At 43.9% G+C, this 19,890-nt stretch overlaps 1 protein-coding gene and 1 long non-coding RNA gene across 6 annotated transcripts in view; one reads left to right on the forward strand and one right to left on the reverse strand.

Annotated features, from left to right (window-relative positions):
• Positions 1–10,060: 10,060 nt before the first annotated feature.
• On the reverse strand, positions 10,061–16,150 carry CCDC51 (coiled-coil domain containing 51). Of its 4 annotated transcripts, none has more exons than XM_075053458.1 (5): positions 15,744–16,150; positions 13,517–13,772; positions 13,043–13,389; positions 12,572–12,736; positions 10,061–10,941 (listed from the first exon to the last, which is right to left on the reverse strand). In XM_075053458.1, exons 3-5 carry the CDS (start codon positions 13,358–13,360, stop codon positions 10,165–10,167), a joined length of 1,260 nt encoding a protein of 419 aa, XP_074909559.1. In that variant the 5' UTR covers positions 13,361–13,389; positions 13,517–13,772; positions 15,744–16,150; the 3' UTR covers positions 10,061–10,164. The 4 variants fall into 4 exon arrangements, with proteins under 4 accessions (XP_074909559.1, XP_074909556.1, XP_074909557.1 ...); XM_075053455.1 differs by lacking the exon at positions 15,744–16,150 and adding an exon at positions 15,499–15,574; XM_075053456.1 differs by lacking the exon at positions 15,744–16,150 and adding an exon at positions 15,273–15,475.
• LOC142042886 (uncharacterized) overlaps positions 15,574–19,890 on the forward strand; it is a 660,791-nt gene continuing 656,474 nt past the window's right edge. For both annotated transcript variants that reach the window (XR_012653880.1, XR_012653879.1), the window contains exons 1-3: positions 15,574–15,675; positions 15,764–15,819; positions 18,227–18,314. This is a non-coding gene — a long non-coding RNA (uncharacterized LOC142042886). The remainder of the gene's footprint in view (positions 15,676–15,763; positions 15,820–18,226; positions 18,315–19,890) is intronic.

Consider the following 19,890-nt stretch of genomic DNA (forward strand, 5'->3'; position numbering starts at 1 on the left):
AAAATCAGTGCTGAGGGGGAAAAGGTGAACACATGGCCTTCCAGAAGTTAAAGCTATTGTATTTACCAGAAAGCCGCCTTGTAACATTTTTCTACTGTTGCTTGAAAAAAGTGTTGAACAGATTGAAAAAGGCAGACAAGTTAGCCTCCCCCAAATTAATCATTTAAATGCATTTCTAAGTTAGCAAAACAGATTTAGTTATTAAGCAACTTTGCTTTTTGTAGAAGGCAGTTATTGCTGCGTCTGAGGTTGAAGTTTCAGGAACACAATGATACTGACTTGTAATGCTGCTTTTTTTTTTGTTTGTTTGTTTGTTTTTTGTTGTTTTTTTTTTAAACTCTGCCTGGCTTCAGCCATTATTTAAGGCCACACCATTCACTACCAGCCCCCTAAGCCCCGGTACAGGACTACTCCCTGAAGACACTCAAGTCACTTGTCAATCCTTTTGCTGATTAAAAAGTTATCTTGAGCTCCTCAAATAACACAGCCCCTGAGTAACTTCTGGCTCTTCCCTGCATCATAAAGTTCTCAGCATCCTTTGAAAACAACATCTGCATCAAACCTGAACACCGTACTCCAACACCAGCCCCACAACCAGACAACACAGGTGAAAACTCTTTCACAATCCCCTCTTTGAGCATCACCGAAAACTCACGTGTCATTTTTTTTTTTTTAGCCACCTTTCGTACTGGCTATTTACCCCAACGTGCCTACTCGCTTCCACTTCCAAAAGCTTTCCCAGCGCTGTTTTTTTCCAGAACACAGTTCCCCCGTTACTGACTTTTCCCGGGGGCACAGCTACACCGGTACGCTCCCAGGCGCGGGGCCTACGGCCGTGCTGGAAGGGCTGCCCCGTTCCTCGCCCCGCCACCGGCCCGGTACCACCCCGCCGCTCCGCTCCAAGCGCTGCCGAGGTCGCCGGTCCCACTAACCCCTTCTTCCCCGCCCAGCTCCAAGCCCGCTTCACCGCCGCTCAGCCCCGCTACCAAACCCCGCCGCCCGCGGGGGCGGCTCGGGGTATACGTGTGTGTGTGGTGCGGTGTGTGTGTGTGGTGCGGTGTGTGTGTGTGGGGAGGGGGGTTACGCTGCCCACCGGAGCCCCCCCTCCCGGGAAGCCCCGCCGGGCCGCGGCCCGGCCCCGCCGCTCTCTGAGGGGCCGCGCCCATCCCCCTACGCGGAGACAAAGCGCGGCCCCCGGGCGGCACCTGCCGCCGGGCCGCTGACCCCCGGCAACGCGCCACCAAGCGCCCTACCCGGAGGCGGGAGCGGCGATCTCGTACCCGTCCCCGACCGCGGACCCACGGTCCCCGCCGCCCCTCACCTGCCGCGGTGGGCCGGGCCGCTCCGCTCCGCTCCCCGCCGCGCCGTCGCTGAGGAGCGCTGCCCGCACCGAGCCGCGGAGCGACGGCCCCGCCCCCGCCGCGCCGCGCGACGGCCCCGCCCCGCGGGGGCCACCCTCCTCCTCGCCGCCACGCCCCCCTCGACCCCCTCCTCCAATAGCAGGCGGCCGCTCCTCAGAGGCCGCGCCTTGGGGGCCGCCCCAGCCCCGCCGGGTCTTAGCGGAGGCCGTCAGCCCCGCCCCCTCCCCCGCCCCACGCTCGCGGCCAGCGGCGAGACCCCATTGGCTGGCCGCCGGCGGGGCGTGGCCCGCGGCCCCCCCAGCGCCGCGACCGCCTCCCCTCAGCAGCGGCCCGGTACCGCGCTCGGGCCGGCGGCCGCCGCCGCGGGACCGGTGCCGGTCCCTGCCTTTGCTCCCCCAAAGGGGCGTCGGCTGGAGCGCCTGACGGACAAGGGGCTTCTGTGGCCTCGAGACGACGAGCCTCCGCGTTTCACCAGTCACCCCGCAGCGGTTGCCGTGCGAGGCCTGGGGGAGGACCCGGCTGTGGCAGATGTTCTGGATGCTACCGCCAAAAAACCGCCGCGGCTGCCAGCCGGCCCGCGGGGAAAACTGCTGTTCCGGAGGTGGTTGCAGCCCCTGTGTTGAGAGCTGGACTTAAAACTATGTACTCTGGAAGAAAACGCAGCATTTCTCTTCTCTCCGTATTTCGTAGCGACGTAACGTTGGTGTTTGGGGCGACAGAGCCTTCGCGCTTGGCTGTCTTCAGCCAAGAGGTGTGAGCGGGCAGGAATCTACAGCGATGAAGAATGCACGGTGCACAGGGAGCAAAATCTGATAGTGAAACCAGTTTCTACTTATTTAGGAATCATCCTGTACAAACACAGCATCGGGTGGCTGAGATACAGGACAGGTCCCATTTGCAGAGTATGTGGGAACCAGGACACGAGCAAGATTCGAGAATGTGACAAAAGCATAGTTTCGTGGTTTAACCCCAGCCAGTAACTAAGCACCATGCAGCTGTTCGCTCACTTCCCCCCCCCCCGCAGTGGGATGGGGGAGAGAATCGAAAAAAAAAAAAAAGTAAAACTTGTGGGTTGAGATAAAGACAGTTTAATAAGACGGAAAGGAAGAAAATAATAATAATGATAATAATGATAGTAGTACTAATAACAATTATAATAACAAAGTGACAATAATAATAACAATAGAATTGGAATATACAAAACAAGTGGTGCACAATGCAATTGCTCACCACTTGCTGACTGATGCCCAGTTAGTTCCCGAGCAGTGATTCCCTCCCCTGGGCCAACTCCCCCCAGTTTATATACTGGGCATGACGTCACATGGTATGGAATATCCCTCTGGTCTGGGTCAGCTGTCCTGGCTGTGTCCCCTCCCAACTTCTTGTGCCCCTCCAGCCTTCTTGCTGGCTGGGCATGAGAAGCTGAACAATCCTTGACTTAGTTGTTACTAAGTAGTGTTTATACTAAAAACATCAGTGCGTTATCAACATTATTCTCATACTAAATCCAAAACATAACACTATACCAGCTACTAGAAAGAAAATTAACTCTATCACAGCTGAAACTGGGACACAGAGTTATCTCTGGTTACAAAACAGCAAAGAACATACCATTCCGGCTGAAAGTCGGTGAAGACAAAAGCATCATAAAGCAGAAGCACCTGAAGTGATATGTGTAATATAAACTGACTGCTGGTTTTGTGATTTTTAATCCTGTGAAGCTGGAAGCTCCAGTCACGAGAAGAGCAGAGGCTGGTGCTCTGTATGAGAGACAGAGGCGTTTCTTGCCCCTGAGAACTGACTGCATAAAATCCTCTCTCTGAATTAGGGGTAAGTTCTGTCAGTAACAGCTCTACAGACTGACAGAATTAATGCTCCCATTTTTTTCACTCACACTGTAACTTCTGTGTTCTCCAGATGTGCTGGACTCTGTTGTGTCATTGATCAGCAAATGTACAGTTAGTCTAACAACTGACTTGCTATACATGCAGTGACCAACTATATGTACTGAGTACAATTACACGGCCCCATAGCCATTTGCCTGCTGAGCTGACTGCCAGATGTTTGGAAATCCCAGACACAAGATGAAGTTATGCCTTTACCACCCAGCTGCAAATTCTGTGTGGAAAAAGAGGAGGTATCTGAGGACATGCAAAAGTGATACAGTAGCTGTAGGTTAAAGCAAACTCTGAGGAAGAGGAGACAGGCACTGGCCTGGGTTGTGCAAAGTACAGAATTCACTGTATGCCGGGGGTGCCCATCACTTTTCCTTTTGGCTAGATGAAGTTACAGGATCTCTGCTCAAGACACAAAGCTGCTCCAAAAGTCTGAATCAGGCTTCCCTCCCACATGCATTTCTGACATTCAGAGGAACATAGTTGGTACAAGTCCCATGTCTAGAAGTATCATTAAACTTTTACTCTTTGTTACAATCCATCAGCCTCTCACACTCCCACTCCCAGCCCAAAAAGCAACTATTTTATGAAGGAAAAACTATGTCTGAAAGTCTAGAGATGCTGAACAGTCCTCAGGATCTGGCAGCACGATTACAGTCCCCCAAAGGAAGGATTATTTCAGAGGCAGCTGCCGGTGGCCTCTCTGGACCTTTGCTCCTTGGCACTTCATTACGCTGAGGAGTCCTTGGGGCCCACTCTACACAGAGCCCATGAGGAGTCTCATGAGATGACCCCTTACTTGCTCCTCTTCCCACACAGACAAAACCATCCTACTAGCACATCCTACCCACTAAATTGCTCTTCAGGTTAGAACTTACTGAACAGAATATTACCATCTCACTAATCAGAGACACTTTAACTGCACTCAAATTGCTTCCACCAAAATCCAGTTTTGGTGACTAAGAGAGTTAAACACAATTTTTCTTTGCTCCAACCCATTCCTGACTCAAAACACTAATCGCCTTTGTGCCTTTCCTCCAGAGCCAGTCCCAACCTGCAGGGCCTTCCGTCCGGTAAAAAACATCTGCAAGCTTCACTTAAAAACCAGCAAAAAGCCCCATGAGAGCACATTGGAAAAGAGCAGCTTTTCCTTCTGTCCCATGGCAGGGCTGGCACAGGGAGCTGGCTGCAGGGTCTGCCCTGGGAGCAGGGCAGGAAGAGCTTCTGTGCACTTGAAGGATATTACAGTGCCTCCCTCCTATCCTCCTTACTGTACTTACAGCCCTCCAGAGTGACAAGAATATTGTAAAACCACCGTGGGATTACATATTCCCTCTTCAGGGAGGAGTTTTGACTGGTCTGCACAAAAATCTTTTGCAGTTCTTAAAAATAAGCTAGAGAAAAAGGTAGTTCTCAAACATTACACAGCTGAAAAAAGCATCACACAAAGAATGAACATATTGAGGAAAAAATTTAAAGAGTTTTTGATTTCCATTTGTTCAGAAGCTTTTTTTTAAATGTATTTAAATCCATAAAGGATACTCCTCTATAAAAGCCCTTGTTCATGTCTGGTTCTAAGCAGGTTAGCTAAGTTTCTTGCGTAACTATTATGATAATCACAAGGCTAGCAGCTGCTTATGCTCCTTTTGATTTTCTTCTTACACTTCCTTCCCTCCAAGTAGGGGATGAGACGGGTTAGGAAAGTCACGAGGGATATCTGAATACTGTCTATAGCTTCTGGGAATAAACTGCATTTAGAGCAGTAATTCAGGGACCAACAGAAGGTTGACTACATCTACCCTACTTCAAAATCTGGCTCTGTTCCTTTTAAGTTTTCAGTTTGTCAGAACGTTTAGAAACAGCATTAAGGTGTTCATTACCCTCAATTGAGCAGCTACAGTTTTGCTAGCAGCAGTCTGTTGGTGTTTAGGGATCTGCTTTTGAACATGCCTTGCAGGCTATGCAGCCTGAACTGTGCCCAAAGCATTTATGCATGGCATGTGCAATGTCACCATGAACACTTTTCCAACGTCACAGGCGAGGGCTCCAGCCACAGAGATTGTCACAATCACATCCACAAAGAGCAAGAACTAGATGTATTTGATGAAGTAGATTACATGCACAAAACTCGTACAGAGGGTTGGGTGATCAGCTCACTGAACCAACACAAATTATGTGGGGGGTTTTTTGTTGGGTTTTTTTTGTTTTTTTTTTTTTTTAAATGAGTCTTGAAGCACAGGGAAGTTCCTGAGAGTATATGATATGCCAGTATTTAAATAGAATAATCTTTAGTGGGCCAGCTTGCTTCAGGCAAACTCACAGAAAGGCCAGTGTAGGCTGCAGCCATTTAAAGGCTTAGTGTGCAAGTTCTATTAAAAACAGCCTTTAAAAAACCTCCTTGCATAGTATTTCAAAATTGGTCGAGAAGTCACCTTACAAATTAGATTCTCAAAAATAATTATTAAGGCAATACTTTTAGGGTCATACTTTATTACAGCTGTGCATACATGCACTCTCCCTCTCTCCTGGTGCCTAACACCACGTGGGCCATAGTAAACGGAGCTATTATTTTCTCAGCACAACACTTTCTCATTCTGCTATAACTTGTACTACAGGATAATGTGCACTAGGATGACTAGGACATCAAATTGTCCATAGACTCTCCCACAACAGGATCTGTCTATATCTGTATCAAACCTAGTGATATTTATCTAAACTGTTCTTAAAAACTTCCCACGATGAAAACTCCAAAACCTTGCCACAACCATTAATTACCCGAAGGCTTAATTTTCCTTAAAAATAAAATCTGTGGTCCAGCTGTTTTTTTGCTGTATTTAAGCACATATCTTCTTAGCTTATCCACCAACTGCCAAACACCAGAAATGGCACTTCTGTATGTCTTATGAGGAAGGTCACGAATATAACCTGCTAGCAAAAATCTGGCAATAAAATACAGTTCTAAATATATTAGGGACAAACCCATCAGTGTGTCCCTGTTCCTAGCTCACAAACCTCACTCCTACTGCAAATCTCAATCCTGTTTCTGAAGTAAACAGGACATCTCTACCACTCCTAAGCTCCATAAAGAGGGAAGTATGTTTCTGGAAGGTATTCTGTGAAAGAAACTGTCTTTTCGAAACGGATAGTTACAATGAAATCAACAGGAGCACCTGCAACTTCTCACCAAGATCTTAGAATGTTGGAACATTCAAAACTCATGTTGATAAATAAATATATATATCCTGATTTTGACACTACATATAATTGCTTTTGTCCTGTATTCATAGGCAACATTTGCTATTCCTTTCATGAGTGGAAGGAATGGCAACTTTTCTCTTCAGAATGCACCTACTGTTAGAAGTCTGTAGTGACCTCATTAAAAGTTATTTCCATAGCCACTAGGCTGTTTGCTTTTGAGTTACTAGTGGTTTCTCATGGAGCAGTAAGAACTCAAAATAGCTTAGCATGGGCCAAGCTCAGGCCACTGCCACCCATTTTTCTGTAGTTAATGTATATCAAAGGGCTTCCTGTCGCTCCTACTAGGTTGCCTCTTTTAACTTATCTTCCGTGTCTTGATTGACAGTGGAATTAAGTTCAATCAGCACTGGCTTTCTCTGACCTATACACAATGCATAGGTCAGTCCCTGGCCTCCCTAGACATGTACAAACTATTGCAACCACCATCCCTCCTGGCTGATGAGCATTTGGGACACAGGGCTGGCTGAGCCATCCTGCCCAGAGAGGACTATGCTCACAGAAAGAGCAAGAATTTAAGTCTTGAAAGGCCTTAGCAAGCAGAACTTTCTTGTTGAGGAAAGCTTCAGCTGAGAGACCTCATTCCAAAAGTGAAACTCAAATATCTATTATATTAATAATCCACAGGTATGCAACAGAAGACTTTTTTTTAAAAAAAACTAAAATAGCCTAGAAGAGCCCAGGCAACAAACTATTTATTTAGCTGTGGCTGAATCATTACAAAACACACACTGAGATGTCACTGCATGTTGTGTAAATCACTGTTGGTACTGCAAATGTACCTGAACTAATGTGACCACTCAAATAAACACTTCTGTACAGCTGTGCTGGCTTTGTTCAAACTTGTGTATTTGCTGCCTGTGTTACCATGACAAAGATTTAGCATAAAGTACTGAACAGATTATGTGTATAGTCTATGTTACAGCGTCTTCCTGGATATTGCCTTCAGCTAGCTCAGGTACAGCTGCTACTGTTGCAGCCACACCTTCTGGCTTTGGGGTACACATACGGCACAGCACCAAACTACACATTTAGATCATTGCCACAATGGAGTGATGATTAATCCAGGATTGAGGAAACATACAAATCTGCCCTCCTAATTATTATATAGACACAGTTAATTACAAGGGTTTTTTTCCTAATTGAAATTATTCTGCTGTCACTTCACATACGAGGATTTAGCAAGGAAGAGCAGAAATGAGAATCACTTGTAACAATGAGTTCTGCCAGCTGTACAATGCTGCACACAGAACCTGTTCCTGAATCTCCTAAAATCCCTACAAAGAATGAGATCCAGTTATTTTCATCTTGATACATATCACACCTTCCAGCTCTTCTCAAAGTTCAGGCTGCCTATTTCAAACTCTTATTTATCACTGATTTATTTGCTACCATTCTCATTGACTGACTTTTTCTTCCCAAAACTCTAGGTAATGTTAAAGCTACCTAATACCTTTTTTAAATGGGTAGAAAGCAGATCTCTTTAGAACAATACACAACCCTTGTTTCTGTATTCTCTTATTTACTGTACACAAATTTAGCCTTGGACCCCTACTCATTGTACCAAGTACAATTCAGTGAGTGTTGCCTCAACTTTCAAGTTTAGCTGCCTAGCATGAAGCATTTTAAAACCATGCTCATGTATATATAATCTGTGTATATATAAGAGGGGGGGCGGATACCTTTATGTAGTTAAACTGAAGGAAAAAAAACCAAAAAACAAACCAGAACAAAATTCTCAGTGACTAGTGCCAGCAAACTACAAACAGAACCATTGTACTACCCATTTCCCTTTAATTACACACTTGCCTCCGATTTTAATCAAGCTCCTGCAAGAAGCATAACCTGTAAAAATATTTGTGAAATGAGAAAAAGAAGTATTATAGGTTTGAAAAATTGGATTGATCTGTATGTATACTTCTTGATGCAGCTAAGTGTATGGGAATTTTCATCCCAGTTCTCAAGCCGTCAGATCAAACACCTTCCCTGACAAATGGTTGTTATTCACTTTACACTCCAAACAATCAATATATACATCAGCAGTGGTCCTTCCCCAAACCACTTTTTGCATACTTCATCGCCCTTACAAGTAGTGAATCATCACGGATCTTTCCTAATACTGTTTGTTTATTCAGTCATGTTACTATAGCACCTAATGATACCAAATAGAGCTGGTGCTTCATAGAGCAAGTGTCCCTGTCACAAAGATCTTAAAGTCTTAGGAGCTTATAATCAAAACCTCAAACTCTTTTAATATGGTTACTGAGAAGAAACTAGAAAGAGCTCACAGAAGAAAAAAACCCCATAGCAGACTGTATACTAAACACAACTTAGTCATTCTGAAATGCTTACACAAAGGCATTACACCATGAAGTGAGCTTGTCACTCCTGTGTCTGCAAAGGTTCCACAGAAGTGCTCATTGAGCAGGAGTTCTACATCTGATTTGCTTATCTGCTGCCATCACAGGGAGAAAACTATTTATCACAGTGATACCAACAACTTTGTGTTAGGCCACACAGAGATACTGATGTTTAGCTGTTTAGACAAGCATTCTTCCTCAATCAGCCATTCTTCATCCTTCCCGGAAGAAAAGGCAGCTGGACCTTTCAGTTTTTTCCAAATATTATTTTGGACTAGTTTGTGTAACACTATTACCATTAACGTACCAGCTTAAAAGCACCTGCTGTACAGTAGCATTGCCATATCCAGACACGACAAAATTGAAAGAAGAATAAAAAATGGAGAGTTCCAATGAGACACTAGTAAGGATAAGAAAGTGATTGCGCCATAGATGATTACTAAAACCACAAAATACATAGGGAATGATGGGTTAAGGAGTCTGTAAAGAAAGGTTAATTGGCTTGAATCTGCAGAATAAACATCATCACACTTACTACATCTCTGCATCTGAACCCTGTAAGCCTTTAAGGACATGGAGCTATTAGTAACAAATAGCTAAAGCTCCAGAAATGCTTTTGGATACTTCAAACATTCCTAGGAAAAAGTTACCACATGTAACTTAAATGTATTTTAAATGAATCATCTGGCTGTACAGCCACATTGTATCATAGTAATTTCAATCCTTATTTACATGGCCCCTGCTGTTTTTCACATTTCAAGGCTGCATCTAGAATTAAAAAACCAAACCAAACCAAACCAAAAACTTCAGGGCAAATATTTCTGTCTGTTTGGTAAAATGACTCGTAATGTTTTGTGTATGGACAAATTGCAAAACTATGGAGAAATCAGGACAAAAATTATAAAGGATTACACATGAAGCACTTAGATCAATGATAGATTAAAAGAATTACTTGAACAGAAAATCACAAATACAGCTCCAGAGTGAAAGTCACTGACTGGCATGATATACAAGACTAGACAGTAAAAGAGTGAACCAGTGAATAAAATCAACAGATGAAACTGTGGAATTTCCTTTGCTTGAAGAGTTAAAAACCACAAGGCATGACTGTAAAAGACTGTAAACCTGGAGCCTGCAGCGGTAGATGGACTAAGCCTTTACAAGTTTTCCAAATATACAGGAGAAAGCATAACGAGAAATGCTAACACAACTTTATTTGGACTTGTACTCTTACGTACTTAGAGTGCAAGTTTACTTTTATTAATCTAGTAAATTGTGGCAATTAATTAGAGATCAGTTCCCTTTAAGTATAATATAGAGTACGGGCAGAGTAATAGCAAACACAGCGCATGTCACCGCAGTGCTGTAAATAGAATTTCTCTTGATTTGTGTTTCCAGTCTCCGCTCGGTATCACACAATTCTAAAATCACATCTCTCACGGCAGAAGCCTGGCCCTTACCCTCCACTGAAGACCTTGGCATCACTCTTTCTGTAGGTCTAGAATGAACCGCAAGTTTAACACTCTGCATTTCAGAAATCATTTGTGCTATACTTTCCTGCAAACTGTTAAACTGCTGTTGTAAACTCCCTAGACATGAACTGACTTGTTTAGTGTAGTTTAGCTGTTCATTTAAAGGAATTAAGAGAGAATCTATTTTTATGGAATTATTCCTGTCTTCTCTAGTTAACAAAGTGCCTTCTTTTATTTTCTGTGATGTCCTTGTTTGCAGCACATTTTTCAGGTCGGCTATGACGTCACTGAGATCCTTCTGCTGTAAGTAATGACTGGAGGCCTGTTCTTTGATGGCTTCTTGCAGATTTATTGGGCCCTTCTGTGCTTCAAGCACCAAGACTTTTAGTTCTTGCAGCCTTACTCGATTAACATAGGTAGAACCAAGAACACCTATAATGGCTCCTAGTACAGAACCAATAATAGACCAGTTCTTTGTTTTTTCAGCTCTTGTTCGCTCTTTCTCATGGCTTTCCCTTACAGCTGCAGAGAAGAGAGAGAATTTTTCTCTCTCAGATTCTTCTGCATTTAAATACGCAGCTCGGTACCTCTTCTCTTCCTGCAAGAAACACAGTGATTTGAGGGAGAAGGTATAATATGAAGCTATAAAGTTCATATTAACTGCCCCCCCCCCCCCCCCAAAACCCCAGTGCAGATGAAGGAATGGAAATGAAAAACATACATTAATTGTGTTTCAGAAATTTTCCTTTTAATGTGGGATTTTCTTTATTAATCCTGCTTAAGACATCATTTTAAGTCAAAACTGAGAAATGGAAAAGGTCGTCAAGATATACAGCTGACGATCCTCTACACAAGAATCTGTCACATGCTGATGAAGAAAAGGGGTATGAGCGGGGAAAGTCTTTCTCTCCCCATAATGTTAACTTTTTCAGCTCTGCTTACTTCTCCAAACAATACCTTTACCACACTTCTTCCTTTCAGTTCTAAACCCCTTAAATGGGAACTGAAAATAGGACTGGAAAGGATGTCTTAGATAGGTTCATCTCATGAATACACACACTTCTTATTCCCCTACCTTCTCTTTCTTACCCTGCTCACAGACAAAATGTCTTCCCTTTCTCCCTTCTCACTGGCTTCAGGATGGCATTTCCTTTTGTAAGCCATTTTATCCCAGCAAAATAGTGGAAGGTTTTCTGGTTCTTGTCCTGCAGTAAAACCCCACTGTTTTAGCAAAGGAATCGCTGCTTTTGGTAGTGGTGAGCCTGTTTGTCAGCTAACTGCATCTCCCAGAACTCTTTTCATTCTTCCAAGTGTGTATTTCTTTTGTAAGATAGCACCCCTCTCTTAAAGACAGCAGTGACTTGAGTTCTACCTTTCTTCATAGTCATGAAGCTCTGTTCTTCTTTAGGTCTCATCCACACAGACCTGATCCCTTATTTAGACAACTACAGCTCTCTAGTTCTTTACTGATGTTCTACCCACTGATCCAGGAGCTTAGTTTAAGCTCAGGCATTGGTACCCACTCCTTGCCTGAGCTTTGCCATAGGTATACCTGCTTTCGGGCCTGTTCCCTGCTGTTCCTGCAGTTTCATCTGGGTTTCCTGCATTGACTTTGGCTGCTACTTTGTTTATCTCTGATTGATGGACTGTTAATAAACATGTTTCTGTCACCAGCCCTGCTTGGCTCATCCAGCTGTGGTGCTGTAGGACTGCATCCTGTTAGTGAGGATACTGCCCAGCCTGCACTGCGGTCAACCTCATCTTCTTGCTTGCCCTCCCTTACAGAGCAGCCTCGTTCTTGCTGCTCTCTGACAAAAGCTTTAATGAATTGCCTGGGTGTCGTGGCCACATAGAAGGCAGCTGAGAGAGTTTTCATGGATTAACAACCAGAAAGGAGCTTCTCTCATCACATGGAAGGTTAATTCATTGAATCCCAGCTTTTTGTTGACTACTCATGTACAGGTCACCACTACAACAACTAATTTTCTAGGCTCACTATCTTCAGCTTTCTTCTCCAAATTTACTACCCTATTTTAGCATTAACATATACAATTTGCATAGCAGATCAATCTGTCAATAATAATTAACTAAAACAAGTATCATAAGAAATTAACTCAGATCACTGTACTTCAGAACTGAACTGCATCTACAAGAACAGTTACTAGTGATGGAAGCAAAGCACACAACTTTTCATCATATTTGCCAGGGCTCAAGTACCAACAAATTACCTGCAGCAACCTGTGTTCCAGAGTAGCGAGTTCTAAATACTGGGTGTCATCCCGAGACACCCTGTCTAAGCGGTCCCGAATTTCCTTCAGTTTAATCTGTTGGGCTTCCACATTTTCACGAGCCTCTCGTACTATCCCTCGAGCTATCATAAAGACACTTTCAGCCTGAGAAGAAAGAGTATTTTAGAGACTTATTACCAGACAGATCTAAATCACTAATTATAAGAATTTTATTTGGGGGATGGAGGGGGGGGACAACAAAACAAACCATGCTCCATTTCAATCTAAGGGATAAGCTGTGTTTACTAACATGCGTAGACTAGAACACATTCATAGTATCTGTACAGACAGTCAAAGCAGCAAAAAAGACATGATTCTCCTTGGAGGATCTTTTTTGCCTCACAGCCAGTGTTTATGCTTCATATAGCTCAACTCATAATTTTTAAATTTCCACATTATCTCCATGTTTACCTCTGTCACTTTTCCCTGAGCCTCTCGAACTTCATTAATTCCAACAAACTCTTCATATCTGTCCCACCAACTCTTGCATGTTGCAGACATTTTTTGAAGGGAGTTTTTTCCCATAATGGTCCCAGCTTCTGTCAGCCGATTAAGAAGACCCATGGCCATTTCTGTCGCAGACTTGGCTTCAGGCCTCTTAGGTGCTGATGAGCAGTAAGTCCGCACTATGTGTAAATTCATTTTTGGACTCCACTTTATCAACAAATGGTGATATTGCAGACCACAGGACACCGAGGTCACACTTGACTTATATTTCATTGGCCCCATGTCTTGAATTTAATCACTGAATAAAAGTGCTACAAGGATGAAGAAGAAAAAGAAAAGTTATTGAAGTTGATTAATACCTCTTAAAACTACACGTGTACCAAACCCAATAAAATTCAAGAATGGTTAAACCATCACTAGTTTTACACCATTACTTACCTAGAGAACTTTCCACAATTTTCAACAAAGGGCAGTTCTGCCACAGATTCCTGCTTTTCTGCTGTAAGTACTCCCACCATGCTTCTTGATTACTAATTCACTCACTGCATGAATAGTGATCATGTGCAGATCCAGTACCAGCAGGAGTAGCTTCAGAGTAGTTTAATGCTTCAGCATAGAAGCGATTGCCGTATGAAATTTTGCCTTGTGCTTTCACACTTGAGTTTGGTGTACCATGTCACAGGTACTAACAATTCTGCAAAAGAATGGAATAGGAAAAAAGACAGAGAGGGAAAAAAAATCTTGGTAAGAAAAGAAGTGGGGCTTGATCACTCCCTTTATCTCACACTCCACAGATACACAAAGTGTTGAAGAATGCAAAGACAAAAACACAAAGGACAGAGAGAAAACACAGAAGTGCTGAACTGAACACAAGTATTCTCATGAGACTACTTACAAAAGTAAACATAAGGAAGAGCCAAAAGATCAGAAAAAACTCAAGTAGTGAACACACAGCTAGGGCTGCATTTTAAAATGAGCTTAAAATTCTTGCTTACACTGCAAAAGCAGACTGCTCGTTACGGTTTATTGTCTATTGATTTGTAAATAAGATCTTAATTTTCTACTGAGTGCATTCCTCTAAAAACCGTAAACAGGAAAACTTTCAAATAAACTTTTATATGAAGTTTGAGTATGACTACATTAGGTTTTGACTAATATAATATAAAAACATGGCTTATTGAGAAAGCTTGATAGCTGCTGCATAGTTTTTAAAAATTATTTTAAAACAGTTTTCCATGTTAATTTTAGGTGGCTAATGACATCATGTGTGAGCAAATATAGGCATCTCCACGGGAAAGTATTCTTCCTACTGAAAGACATTTTTTATTAGATTTTAGCTGGCTACTGATTCTGAACACCACAGGTTCATTCCCTGTTAAGTATTTCTAACAAATATTAATAACACCTAGCAGCACAGTGAAAATCTTACCAGTTGTTTTATATGCATAATATGGTAGATTGAAACCACGAGAACATGGAAATGAAGTTCTCTCTTCTTCCAGAATCACTCATATGTCTTACCATTACAACACCTACTACTCTACATTGCAGGCCATGCACTAAAACCAGCTCAACTTGGTCCGTTCTATACTACAAGAATTCCCTCTTTTAATTGCACTGCTACATGAAGAGTTTTACCAAATATTCAGGCTCTTGAGACTGTATAGCAAAAAGAGAGAGAAGATTGAGATTTTTAGAAAAATTTCTACGCAGACAGTTGCAAACAGACTGCAAGGAAAGTAATCTCAGTCTAAGCTAATAGGACCTAAGGCAGTTATGAAAGCTTCATCTGTGATAACACGCCTTGTCCCTTGTCCCTCTCTTGCTTCCCCTTGTAAGAAAATGAGTTTCCCCTGCCTACAGTCATTGACATAAACATTCTTTCAAAAGGTTTACACCCCAGTTGTTACACACACTGGACAGTGGTGGCAAGTAAGACTAGCTTTTATGGGTCCTATCTTATTTTGCAGCAGTCTGTTTTGCCACTGCCAAAATGTAACAACAGAATTTCCGACATGCCGCCACACATTCACAGCTCTACTTCTCACGCCTGAGGCGGGGGAAAAGGTCTGGTTTTTCCACATGACCGGCCCCTTCCTTGCCGGAGGGGATCCTTTCACCACAGGCAGAGCCAGGACCCTAGCTCCCGGAACCGTACAGCCAACACGGCGAGACCGCGACCGCCTGGTCTCACCTCAGCTACAGAAGCCGTCCCGCGGGAGGGAGCGGCCCGCCGCGGGGGGCTCCCACCGCAGGCCCTCGCCTAGGCCGCGCCCGCCAACACCAGAGGCGGCCCGAAGCTCCGTGCGCGGCGGAGGTTGAGCCGAGCCGCTCCTTCCCCACCGTGCAACCCTCCCCGAGGAGCCGGCCGGGGCTACCAGCCCCCCGCCGCAGCACCCAGCCCGGGCAGCGCCTCCTACCTTCCCGCGGACCCGGCCCGGCCCGGCGCCTGAGGCGGAAGCGCTACGGCGGCCGCGCGGGGCCAGGCGGAAGCGGCCGCCCAGGCGGCGCGAGCCCGCGTGCGCGCGCCGCTCGGGCGAGGGGCGGCGCGGCGGAGCGCGAGCGGAGCGGAACGGGAACCATGTCGGGCCGAGAGGGTAAGGCCGGGCCCGGGGCACCCGGCGGCCCCCCGCGACCCGCCTCTCCCTCCCTCCCCGGGGCTCACTGTCTCCTCTGTCTTTGCAGGCGGCAAGAAGAAGCCGCTGAAGCAGCCGAAGAAGCAGTCGAAGGACCTGGACGAGGTAGGGCGGCGGGCGAGCCCCAGGGGGGCGGCTGCGGCACCGGGCCTGCCCCGCTCGGCTCTGGCCTGGGCCTCAGCCCCTGCTTGCGGCGGGGCTGCTTTCCTCGTTCGTATCGCCCCTCAGCTCAGCTTTCCGTAGCCATACGCATTTCATGAAACGTCATGTTTTACGAAGCGTCGTTCTGACGGTAAAACTCGCGGCCGTAAGGGACCAAGAGGTGATGCGCTGCCTTCCGCGGCCCCGGTTTTCCGTTTTTGTTTTTTTTTTTTTTTTTTTTTTTTCCCTGCTGACATCCCGCCTGCGTTCACGGTAAACGCAGCAGTGGAGGCTAACGGAGGAGTCCGGTGCCACGGAGGAGGCTGGAACGGCCTTGCCAAAGCAGCAGGCGGTGATGGGAAGTCTCAGAAATCAACGCGGTCACAAGAGCCTAGGACAGGATACAAAAAAACGGGGATTATCAAGTAGTTTAAATAAATTAGGTACTAGCGAATCTCACGTTAGAGACACACATAAGGGCTCAGAGTGTGGGCGTAAGCTGTTATTTCTGAGGATCGTGGTGGATGGATGAGGCAACAGTGGTTGGAAAAAGACAAATATGATGTCTCTTTGAAAAAGGAAAAAAAAATCACAGCTTTCTAAATAAGCTTTATTGTTAGAGAAACGGTAGAACCAATTAAGTGTTTACAAGGATTCAAGTTATCATAACGTAAAAATTAATAGCCAGTATGGATTTTAGTATAAATGTGGCAAACAAAGGAAATTCTGTTCTGTAGCAGGGCAGTGCTCTGTGTATGAGGAGAAAACCAGTAGATAGGACGTTCTTGATGCTAGTGCATGTAACATTCTCAAATGCAAGGCAGGAATGGGACCTCTAAATGTGACAGAAGTTGAGCATGCAGCTTGCTGGAATGCCACACTCTAAAAGCAGTTACTAACGATTCAGTGTCTGACTGCAAGGACATATTGAGTGGGGTTTTGCAAGATGTTGTATTCAGTCAGAGTCTAAGTAATGTTTTAATTAGTGCCTTGGTTGGCTGGTTGACTAACTTATTGACAATACAGCTTATTCTCTTTGTAGAAAACATAAAATCTGGAGGGGCCACAGGTTGTCAGAGGACAAGATTAGTGGTCAAAAGTAACCTTAACAAATTGGAGAAAGTTTGAAAAAATAGATTAATTTAATTAAGCATGTATGCTAAGTCCCTTTCTTTGGTAAGACTAATCAACTTATAAAATACAAGGAGAATGACTGGCTAAACTCCAGGTCCACCTGAAAGGATTTGAGACTTAGATCGTACACTGAACATGAACCTGCAAAATCAGGTGTTGCAAAAGAAAAAAATCATACAAGATGTATAAACAAAATCTTGTGTGTCAAACATGATGTAATAATATTTCTTTTCCTCTCAGCACCGCAATACTGCAAGCACGGGGGGGCAACACGTTGCAAGAAAAAAACCCTACAAAAGTGGATAAATGAGAGCGATTGATTTACTAAGAAAGACACGTTAGTCTACAGGAAAAAAAAAAACCAAACAAACAGTGGAAAAGCTAGTGAGAGAAACAGAATATTCTGTTCTGTGTGGGGTAGGTAGGGGAAGTAATAGGCTTACTTTGCAGCTAGGGAAGCTTTAACATAAGAAGAGGAAAACCTTCTGGCTATAAAGGTAGTTGAGCCATGGATTGGATTGGTGAAGAGTCTATAGAATCTCAGTTGTCAAGGTCCTCAGTTTAGTTACCCCAAAATCCTGAGTGTCAAGGAAAAACACTACGGTCCCTTTCAGCCCTGATGTCTATGAAGAATGTGTATCTAAGGGATAGAGTATGTCTGAGCTCTCTTCAATTCTGGAGGCTTTTCTAGCAGGGATGCTCAACAGCTGGCTTGCCTGTACAATTTGCCAGCAGTCTCAACTAGATTTCTTGGAACCAATACAAACTTATTAAACCTGGGAAAACAGTGACAAATGTGTGGAAGGATTTTTTTTGAAATTAATGCGTTTTTTTGGTAAAAGCAAACTTTTCTTTTTTTTACATCTTATATAATCCAAGTTTTATTGTTAGACAGTGCTTGTGCACTAGGCTCCCAGTATCACTGGTGGCATATTAATGAATGGTTTTAGTGCAAACATCTAATATCAGAGGGCAGAATTAGATTATGCCATAGGAAATGATACTTGTTTAATTTCAGAAAGATAAACAAAGTTTAGTCATTGCATTCTGGTACAGCAAAAAAACTTTGTCATAGTTCTGCAAGGTTTTGCATATTTAGTAGTATTCAGCTGTCTTGTATCAGTTCAGTCAGTTTTTATTGCTATTAGAACATTACATTTGTTTCTCATTGCTTGTCAGTTGTTTTTGAATTTTTGGGGGAGGAGATGTTAACAAACACTGTTGTTCTTTTCTTTAGACAGATCTGGCATTTAAACAAAAGCAGAAGGAGGAGCAAAAGAAACTTGAGGAGATGAAAGCAAAGGCTGCTGGAAAAGGGCCCCTCAGTAAGTGAGGTGCCATACTGATAGGAAAAATGGAGGGCTTGCTGGCTTCAAAAATTTAATGTTTTTGCTTGAAAAACATAAAAAGGCATGTACCTTTAGGTTATTTAACATACACCAGTAAGTTGATGGCAGGTGTAGATGATAAGTAACAAATAGAGGCTAATTTTTTTTTTCTCCTTCACTATGCAATTTTGTGCCCAAATTCCTGATGCAGGTTGTGGTTTAGCAGGTGCAACAGTGCGTCTGCATGCTAACCTATTCTGGTGGGATGGTGCAGAGACATTTCTGCTCTTATTTTAGCATACCATCCTTTTCTTTCCAGATATATTACTTGTAGGCTTTGCCACAGTCCTGGAAGTTTAACAAATCCAGTACTTCTTCTCTTAGAGGATGAATTTCTTCAAGAGCAGTAGATTCCTGGCCGAAAAAAAAACATGACGGGAAATTAGTCTGGCTTCAACCCTTTTGCCTAAGTGACTGTAAAGTACGCTGTGTCACAGAAGAAAGTTTGCAGCGTGCATCTGGATGGTGAATTGAGCCTAGTCTTTGTCTCAGATAGTGATAGAAGTGGATAGTGTTAATGTGAGTCTGTGCACTCGCCTTGTACTCCTTCAGCATTTGCAGTGATCGGATTAGAGATGTTAACGGGTGCACCCTGCCTATTAATTCCCTCTAGGTGTTTTTGACCTGTGGTCCATTAATGTGACTAATCGCTTTTCCATTCTGTGAAGAATGTTAAACTTTGCACTTTGCTTCCTATTCTTTAACAAGCTTTCAGTCTTGAAAGGTCCCAGAAAGACCCTTTCGACAATCCCATAGCAACTTAGTTTCACTAATAACCTTTGCTATGGAGTCTTGTCAGATGCCGTTTGAAAATACGAAAACCCCTGGATTCACTTAGCCATACACTTAACGATAACCTCAGAGTTCCAGCAGGTCAGTGAGGAAGGATTTACAATTTACAGGAGTCTGTTAACTTTCACAAGACTGTGTTTATTAATTTGCTTTATTACAGACTCTGTTACAGAGGTCAAGGTCAGACTCACTGGTCTATAGTTGCCCAGTTCTTTACAGAACCCTTTTTTTATCTGGGAGCTATGCTGGTAGTCCATGAGTCCTCTGACAGAGTGGCTGTAATGGTAAGTTTCAAATCTTAGCCAGCAGTTCTGCATTTTCACATTAGAGCTTGTCATAGCTCTTGGAGGGAGTGCCATCCAGTCCCACTGACTTGGGATATTTCTTGTTTATTTATCGCAAATTGATCTAGCTCCTCTGATTTTTCGGCATACAAAAAATGTGCCAGGTGTGGGACTCAGAATGTTTTTGGTATTACAGACAGATGCAAAACAATTCGCTGAGCTTCTCTTCTGTGTCCTTACCATCCTAAACGTGTTCTGGGTAGGGCACTTCAGCTTACAGATTTTTCCATAGTTCTTTCCTGCCATTATTACTCTCCCTTTTTCTAGACTGAATTTCAATCATCTGGTCCTTGTCCAATGCTTGCCAAAGCAGATAGTGATTCTTATGTTATTCTGGGAGGGCTAGACTACTCCCAAGAGCCTCAGCAAGGCAATGG

Source organism: Buteo buteo, chromosome 21 (assembly GCF_964188355.1).
Source record: "Buteo buteo chromosome 21, bButBut1.hap1.1, whole genome shotgun sequence".
Taxonomy (NCBI): domain Eukaryota; kingdom Metazoa; phylum Chordata; class Aves; order Accipitriformes; family Accipitridae; genus Buteo; species Buteo buteo.